At 40.8% G+C, this 9,087-nt stretch overlaps 2 protein-coding genes across 2 annotated transcripts; both read right to left on the bottom strand.

Annotated features, from left to right (window-relative positions):
* Window positions 1-1,067: 1,067 nt before the first annotated feature.
* On the bottom strand, window positions 1,068-2,610 carry LOC115373654 (carcinoembryonic antigen-related cell adhesion molecule 5-like). The gene is made up of 4 exons (XM_030072148.1): window positions 2,365-2,610; window positions 1,919-2,206; window positions 1,513-1,761; window positions 1,068-1,168 (listed from the first exon to the last, which is right to left on the bottom strand). The coding sequence occupies exons 1-4, from the start codon at window positions 2,444-2,446 to the stop codon at window positions 1,068-1,070; spliced, it is 720 nt and encodes a 239-aa protein (XP_029928008.1). The 5' UTR covers window positions 2,447-2,610.
* Window positions 2,611-2,759: 149 nt separating this feature from the next.
* On the bottom strand, window positions 2,760-8,255 carry ceacam1 (CEA cell adhesion molecule 1). Its single transcript, XM_030072147.1, has 8 exons — window positions 8,243-8,255; window positions 5,983-6,264; window positions 5,631-5,894; window positions 5,204-5,479; window positions 4,407-4,658; window positions 3,981-4,256; window positions 3,162-3,413; window positions 2,760-3,055 (listed from the first exon to the last, which is right to left on the bottom strand). The coding sequence occupies exons 1-8, from the start codon at window positions 8,253-8,255 to the stop codon at window positions 2,760-2,762; spliced, it is 1,911 nt and encodes a 636-aa protein (XP_029928007.1).
* Window positions 8,256-9,087: the final 832 nt, after the last annotated feature.

Raw genomic sequence — 9,087 nt, 5'->3', positions numbered from 1 at the left:
ATAACCTGAAATGTGATTAGAAGCTTTAATATTCCTCTAAAGTGTTAATTATGATTTAAAAAAAAAAAAAAAAAAAAAAGAGCGAGCCTACACAATCTGTTTTTGTCTTCTCTCTCTTGAAACCTGTTGCTGCATACGTGGAATACACTACTCAACCTGGAAGTGGCAACAAAGTGTCCGAAGAGGAGATGCAAGAACAAGAGGGGATGTGGCAGGAAAAGAGTTAACAGCAGTGCCCCAAGTGTCCCACTCTGAATTTAAAAAAAAAAAAAAAAAAAAAAAAAAACTACATAAACACCATTTTGATTTCACAAGTGTCTTACATATTTCATTGATGTATTCATTTTTATAATCATTTTTAACTCTAAAAGTTCTACGAGCATTTTCCACTAACCCAATATTAACTGTCTCCACCTTCAGCACAAATAATTGTACTCCTCAATAAAGTCTGATTTGAAACGACTGTGCTCCTGTTTAATTAATGAGACTCTGTAAAGGGAATTAAAACTTAATGTCATAAAGGCCTTCTATATTTTCATGTAGTATTATACATCAATTACACGTCACATACACAATGCAGGTTAAGATAAAAGAACCAGTTTTCAGCAAGTAATAAAACTGTTGAGGTACTGTGTGAAGGCAATGTAGAACAATTCACCTGTACTTTCTTTACCACTTGTAAAATTATGCAAACCACTTAAAATATTTATCACATAGACTCCAGGGCATAGCAATGATACTACTACTACTACTACTACTACTACTACTACTGATAATAATAATAATAATTAGAGAATAAAAAGACAAAAAGAATAAAAACACACATTGCAGTGCAATAGTAAAAAGTAAGTTTTGCCCTTTTCACTGTCAACATACTGAACTCTTATGCATTGCTTCTAAATAAAATAAAGCCACCATAGCAAAACAGCAGGCAGTATCACCCTCCTCAAACCCATCAGATCCAACAATACAGAATATGTCTGCCCGCCTTGTTTCAGATCACTAAAAAAGACTGTAGAGGGAGCAAGAGGCCTTTCACTCCTCCTGGATGGCTTGCTGTGGAGGATTCAGTGGGACAGCCAGTCGGTAACCACAGGGAGAGACAAGGCCAACAGAGCCAGCAAAACCAACCTGCCCTGTGCCTGGACAGGGAGGGCAGACGCGTGGCCTGAGAGGGACAGAAATAGTGACAACAGAGAAGATGTAAAGGGAAATTTGGGAGAGGAAAGTGAAGTGGAGTTTTAATACAAAATGAGATATTCATTATTGTATGTTACCTAGTATTAACAAAATAGCATACATTTTTAAGGTGACATTATTTTTGTTATGGTGATTTCTCACAAAGTATCGCTTCTTTTTTACATGATGAAATGGCTACAGCATTTTGGACTGCTCCCATCAAGTCTAAACCACCTGGACCCTGTTGTATTTAAACTTTTGTCCATCAGATAGTAAGCTACAAACCAGTACTGAAACAATTAGGTAACCACATCAAAAGAAAGACTCACTCACCATTGACGCTAACGGCTATTGTCTGGGACATTGTGATGTTGGTCACAGGGTTTCTTGCCATACATGTGTAGTTCCCATCAGTCACAAAATACGTGATAACAGGTCCAGTTCCAATTACAAAGTCTAGGCCGTCGACGAACCACTGGTACTCACTGATTGGGCGAGAGTCAGCAGAGCACGTCAGTGACACAAAGACTGTGTCCAGTGCTGATATCTCTTGGCCAGTAATATCCACACTCAAAGGGCCATCTGTAGAGGCAGTCAGGAGATGTTCAGTAAAATGGTGAATATTACTGTGCTTTAGAGCAAAAATGCCATTTTTTTTACAGTAAGAAGAGCTTAAAATGTCCTGTATTCTCAGAGGCATTGATTTTCTGCATCAAGAGAGCAAAAGTGCAACACTCACAGATCACGAGCAGGACGTATTGAGGGCTTTTATGTGGACCCGCAAGAGTGGTAGCAACGCACTGATAGATCCCATCATCGTACCGAGTCACTGGACTGAAGTGCAGTGAGTTGCTCCTAATGTAATAGGACACGTTTGAGTTGATGGTGGAGGTGTTCATGTTGAGGGGCATGTTGTCCTTCATCCAGTAGATTGACTCAAAAGGCCCGGTAACCTCACAGGTCAGAGTGAGATTGTCAGACTCTATTGGGATTGTGCTGGACTTGATCATCACTGACTCTACAGCCTCTGTGGATACAAAGAACAGTTACTCAGGAAGGTGAGAGCATCATCATCTCACTCCATCCTGATGAAAAACATCATGATCTTTGTATCGTGTAGTGATGTATAGTGAAATAATCTGAAAATAGAAACTGTAGCCTACAGTCAAGCAAGGGTTCTCTTACCAATGACTGTAAGCATTGTGGAGGTTGTGCTGTTTTTCTCAGTCACATTGTTGTAGGCCACGCAGGTATATGCTCCACTCATGTTTAAAGAGAGAGGGCCTGTCTGAAACACCGAGGTAGTGGCCACCAGAGAATCATTGAAGTACCAGCTGAGTTTACTGGGCGGCCACGAGAGGGCAGTGCAGTTAAAGACCACATTTTGTCCTGCCTCAGCAACAGATAGTCCAAAAATTATGGGTTGCTCCGGTCCAACTGTAATAGCAAAGGATATAGCAGCCACCAGACTCATTAAAGCAGCTTGTAAAACTATGTGGCATCACTCATTCAGTGTTAATAAAAAGTCATTCCTTTTAAAAATCTGTCATTTTAACTTTAAATTTGCTGCTTAGATAAATCTATGAGTTTTGATACTCACAGTTCACAAGGAGCGTATATGGCATGCTGGTCATGTTGCTCACAGCATTGATAGCTGTACATGTGTAGTCGCCACTAGCATTACTCTCCACTGAGTTGAGAGTGACCGTCTTGTTACCCATTGAGAGGACAATTCTGTTGTTTGCATACAGCGGTGCACCATTTTTCGTCCAATGAATGTACTCAGCAGGTCCAGTCACACTGCAGTTTAGGGTAAATGAGTGACCTTCAATGGCGGACCTCGAAGGTGTTTCTATTCGTACATCTGTTATTGGGTCTGTGAGACAAGGACAGAGCACGGCATGAATTCATAGCATTTTCTTGGATTTTTATCTTTCCTGTTTGTAAATGAGAAAACATTAAAACGGTCATCTGGTACTCACCAAGTACTGTGAGCATCTTGTAGGCTGTGCTGTTTCTGCCAGTGATACTGTTGTAGGCCATGCAGACGTACTTCCCGTTCATGTTTGAGGAAAGCGGACCCGTTATGTACTCTGACGTGTTGGCCACCATGGAGCCATTGAAGAACCACCTGAAATGGCTGGGAGGATGTGATGACACTGAGCAGCTGAGAGTGACACTGTGTCCTGCCGTCGCGAATGCTGGTCCAGTAATGGTGGGCTTGTCTGGTCCATCTGAACATATAGAAATGATCTTAAGTACCTTGAAATTCATTCATACAGTGTAATACAGTGCATTAAAAGTAAAATTTCACCTTCAGATGTTCTCACACCATTATATACTGTATCATCAACCTGCAGGTTTTTTCTGGTGATGATGAAACAGTGTGATTCACTTTTTAAATGTGCCCAGTCTCCACTCAGTCTGCCTTATAATGTCAACTTCTGTTTCCTGCACTTCCTAAAATTACTTTTTGTCAGCCCACATAGAATCAACATGAGTGTGTTGCCTTCAGCTTTGGGTGAAATGTGTAGGTGGAGAAAGCGGTAGCAGCAGTATCAAAACCTGATGATTCTGTTGAGGTTTTAGATATCTGACTTTTTTCTCTTTATCTCTATTGTAGCTGTGCTGGAAATATCTTGACGTGACTTTTAGCCAGTTATTCACAGGAGTAAACGAAATACACAAGCAAACAAAAATGAAAGAAATAGGAAAAAATGGATTTTTCTATGGTTTAGAAATTGTTCCATGTTGATACCAAAAATATAAGGGCTCAACGTTAAGCTGTGTTTGGTACTCACAAATGACTTGCAGCATGAAGTTTTTACTGGTCAAGTTGCTGAATTGGTTGGACGCCTCACACTGGTAGTATCCGTTGTCAGAACGCAGGACTGGGTAGAAGGTGAGAGAGGTGTTGTCCATTGAAAAGTTTCTCCTGCTGTCAGCATGCAGCGGCAAACCATCCATCATCCAGTGGATAGACTCGACGCTTCCAGCGGTTTGACAAGTCAGAGTGAAAGTGTGGTTCACTATTGGCTGAACTCCAGCAATTTTTACTGATGTCATCGTCACTGGAGCTGTGGAAAATAAGAGGATTGCAGCCATTAAGCAGAACAGCAACCCCAGTGTATGATTAAGATTAATCTGTTGATTGTCCTGTATTGATTCTGATTGATGGAAAATTAATGGCAGTGTTGCATTAGGTGACAGTGAGCACAATCATTTACCCAAAACGGTGAGCTTCTTGTAGGCAGTGCTGCTGTGGCCGGTAATGTTGTTGTGGGCCATGCAGACGTACTTCCCGCTCATGCTCATGGTCAGAGGTCCAATTAATAACTCTGAGGTGTTAACCACTTGGGAGCTATTGAAGAACCAGCTGAAGTGGCTGGCAGGATAAGAGGAGGATGAACAGTTGAAGGTCACGGATCGTCCCGCCAGGGCCATGGATGGTCCTGTGATCACTGGTTTTTCTGGTCCATCTTTTAATGTCAAACAGTTGAGTAAATAGGTTACATTTTTGCATATTTCTGTGTTTTTGTATACATCCATATGTAAAAGGGAGACCAGACATCCCTGTTTTCTTTGTCCCTGACTGGAACTGTCTCCAGATCGCAATTTACTGGTAAATATATATCGATTTTAGTAAAAAGTATTGCAGAGAATTCTGAAAATGTAAATTATACTATGAAATCATGCTACCAATAGTTTAATATTGGTAGAAAAAATCTGAAAACAACGTTGATATGCTAGTGTGTTGCACATGAGCGATTTCAGTGCAACCAGGACAGAATATATCAATGTGTGGGGCTATATTTCTCCCATAAATTAAAGGGGTTTTTAATTTCTGAGATGCTGGACTAAGTCTGAGTTAAGTATTTGTCTGTAAACCACAAACATAGTTTACCCTGCATTTTCTCCAAAAGTCTGGTAACCTACATGGTACTGCACTGTGTATGTATCTGTACCTACAGTATATATATATATAGATAGATAGATAGATAGATAGATAGATGGGCATACTCACAGTTTACAATGACTGTGTATATATGGCTGGTCATGTTGCTCACAGCATTAAAAGCTTCACATTGGTAATCTCCATTATCTGAATGCTGGACTGGGTTGAGTGTCAAAGTGTTGTTGCCCATAATAAGGGCTGTTGTGTTGCTAATGGAGATGATTTCACCATTTCTCCACCAGTGAATGTAGTCTACTGGTCCAGTCACTTCACAGTGCAGAGTGAATGACTCGTTCAGTATCGGCGGCCTGCCAACATTATTCACCACAACTGCTGATATTGGCTCTGTGGAGGAAATGAAACTGATTAAATTTCAAACACACTGGTTCATACCTACTATACATGAGCTGAATGAATACTTTATATCCTCCAACAAATGTTAAAACTTTACAACTAACAGTTATTATATTATAGGAAAGATTAATTTTCTTCTTACCCACAATCCTGATCATCGCACTCGCGCTGGAGAACCTGGATGTGACGGTGTTGTGAAGCAGGCATTTGTAACTTCCTGTTTGGTTTTCCTGAACGTGCTCCAGGTGAAGCTGTGAGCCAAACTGGTCGAGATGTGTTCCATCAATGAGCCACTGGATCTTCGCTGCAGGGTTGGACTCCGCCGAGCATGTCAGTGTGATGTCAGATCCTGTTCTGTAGGCGTCCTTCATGGGCATAACCCTTATCTCCGGGTCACTTGGGCCATCTGGCAGTGACAGAAGAGCAAAGCTGTTTCAGGGATTTTTATTAGGATAGGAACAATGTTAATTACCATGTTTTTAGTGTAAACTCACAGCTGATGTTCAGATGTACAAGCTTGCTGGTTTCATAGCTGATATCGTTGGAGACGTTGCATCTGAACGGTCCCTGGTCGTAGCGGGTCACACTGACTATCGTGAGAGTGGAGTTGTCATCGCTGAGCTGAACTCCCTCACTGGCTGTAACCTCAGAGCTGCCGTTCAGCCACACATAAGAAAGGGAGGAGCCGTTGGACACAGAGCAGACCAGGACTGCTGTATCATTGAACTCCACCAAATTGACTTCATTTGCCCTCAGGGTCACGTTAGAAACGGGCTCTGTGGATGAAGACAGAGCGAGACATTTATCAAGTTTTTTTGCAACTGATTGAATTCACTGTGGCATTAGGATAAGGACAAACAACGTAGTGTGCTCCCTCTGTTGTCAGGTCAGGTATTGGAAAAGGACCTCATGATACAATGTGTATTGTGATACATGGGTCATATACACTTTATATCACAATATATTACAACACACTGCAACCTGTAATAAAATCATCCACATTAGTTTTCCTAAAGCAGCAGTACTGTTGTGTTTTGGTGACTTGAAATTGGGCGGAGTGAAACGCTCCCTCTGCCAGGAAATAGTTCCTGAGGAAATGTTTGATTTACACAGTGAATGATAAGTTCATGGTTTGTGGATGGTGGCTACTTTGCAAACTGTCGAAGCATAACATATAACGCTGGTGTTTCAACTAAAAATTTAAATATTAAAATCATGGGTTTTTGATTGTATGTTTTGAAATCTTAAGTATCCACACATGATTTGCAAAATGGTTTGTTGACATGTAATATGTGAGTAAACTCTAGTAAATGGGCCAAACATTTAAAAACAATGGTATTGTCCTATGTAATACATCCTATAAAATAAAAATGCAGCTCACTCAGAATGATTTAAGTCAAAATGTCCTATCCATTCAGTTAAAAAGGAATCATCGCAATGTACTTACTTAACACAGTGCATTAAAATCAACTAAAACTGAAGTCCGCAAAAGATATAGACTTGATTCAGTATTGCGAAAAATAATACCATGATACCCAGCAGTATCAGTGTTTTTGCACAGCTCTACTCAGTAGCAGGCATGAAACAAAAGATGATCATAGTGCTACAGTTTTGTAGATTCACACCCTGCACTACTGTTTGCACAGGTGTCTTGAGAAGCTAAGAGATAAAAAAAAAAAAGAAAAAAGAAAACATTGGTATATGTAAATGTTAGCTATTCACTACAGTTTAATGAATGTTAGCAAGCTTCACAATGGAAGTGCAGGATAAGACAGACATACATGGATGGAGAGCGAGGGAGAAAGACAGACAGAGGAAGGTTTCAGTGGTGTGTGCACTGTGTGTATATGTGATTGTGTGTCTGTGTGTGCGACAGAGAGAGAGACAGATGGAGAGACATGTACATTGCTTTGTATGCATGTATGGAATGCAGGAATATGAGTTTGAGTGAATAGTTAGAGTATAAGAAGTGAGAGCAATGCAGTTGTAGGTCACTTACCTTGAACTGACAATGTGAGCTGACCATTAAAATTTTCTCCCTGTAATATGTACAGTCCCGAGTCTGCCAGCTGCAATGATCTTATGGACAGCTCTAAGGTGGTATAATTGAACGTAACCCTGTCCTTCCAAGGTGCTTCGATGAAAAAATTCCTTGGATAAAATAAAACGATAAGATTTTTATTGTGGTCCCATGTCCCTGCAGTGAAGGTGGTTTGGCTGGAAAGTGTGACATTGCTGCCTACAGGTAAAGGGTTTTCGGAGGCATATATCTCCTGGCCACAGGCATGATCTGAAAAGAGAGGATCATAAAACTCTTAGTCAAGCACTGCCCGGTTTTACCTCTGAGCATTTATTATCCCCACATGAACGTTGTCGGTATATTAACTGGAATAAGCCAATTATCTGAATTCATACAACTGAGGATAAACATAATGATAAAAAAGACAAAATTGTGACTAACTCAGCCTTACCTGATGCAAAGGTTATTATTGCCATGGTTAGAACAGACCCCAATAAAGACTCCATACTATTGTTTCAGTTGTGGTCTTTGTGGTAAGAAATGAGCAGCACTTTCCTGGGAGCTAAATGGACTTCACTCTACTCTGATAACTTCAAATCTGTTGATACTGCATGGTCACAGTTGCCTTCTGATCTGCAAATATTTGTCCTGTATCATATCACAGGTTTCCATTCTCATGATGCAAATACTTGCACCTGGTCAGCCATCACCATGCCACTCAGTCCTGGCCACACCTTGTTTCGCCATGGCCTATGGGTACACAACAGGGAGTGACCATGAGGATTACTGGAAACCTGTGTCATTCTGCCATTTACAACCAATTAAGCAGGAAGGTGGAAACTGGGGCACGTAGCTATTCAAGATCTGTGAAATCCTACTCTACAGACCCCTCACGATGCATGTGGTTCTTCGTTGATGTGAAATGTAGACACACTTGACACAGTTTCTCAAAACATTCAAACTGTGACACCCACTCATTCCAAAAACAACAACAAAAAAAAAAAATTGCCAGTTTGAAAAGGGAACTTGGTATATATAATCACAGACTCTGGGTCCATAAGCATAGCTTTGTTTGAGTGTGTTTGCTAATGGGCTGCTTCCCCGCCAACAGTATTGACAGGGCCCTGATAGAGGACAATGGAGCGTCTGTACCTCTGTCCCTCAGTTTCCCCCGGCCATCTTTCTTTCTGGGTCTCAGTTTCAATTCAGAGCACAGCATAGATGCTTGCACATCGCCAAAGCAACAAAACAATCTCTAACTTATTGTCTACCTCCCCTCTCCTCTCCCTCTCTCTCTCTCTCTCTCTCTCTCTCTCCCTCTCTCACACACACACACACACACACACACACACATACACACACAATCACCAATTATGTTTACTCCTTTGAACATGTCAGTGGTGAAGACAGTACTCCAAGCAGGCCTGTAGTTAAACATTAAGGCTGAACAGAGTAGTTTATCTATCCAAGAACAAAGTCAAGTTAAGTCACCTTTATTTATATAGTGCATTTAAAACAACAGGAGTTGATTCAAAGTGACCCTTAGAAGGGTTTATAATACAAATGTGCAAGATTAAAA

The sequence above is a fragment of the Myripristis murdjan genome, chromosome 16, assembly GCF_902150065.1.
Source record: "Myripristis murdjan chromosome 16, fMyrMur1.1, whole genome shotgun sequence".
NCBI classification, from domain to species: Eukaryota; Metazoa; Chordata; class Actinopteri; order Holocentriformes; family Holocentridae; genus Myripristis; species Myripristis murdjan.
The sequence above is the reverse complement of the archived record's forward strand: the minus strand, read 5'-3'. Positions and strand labels throughout refer to the sequence as shown.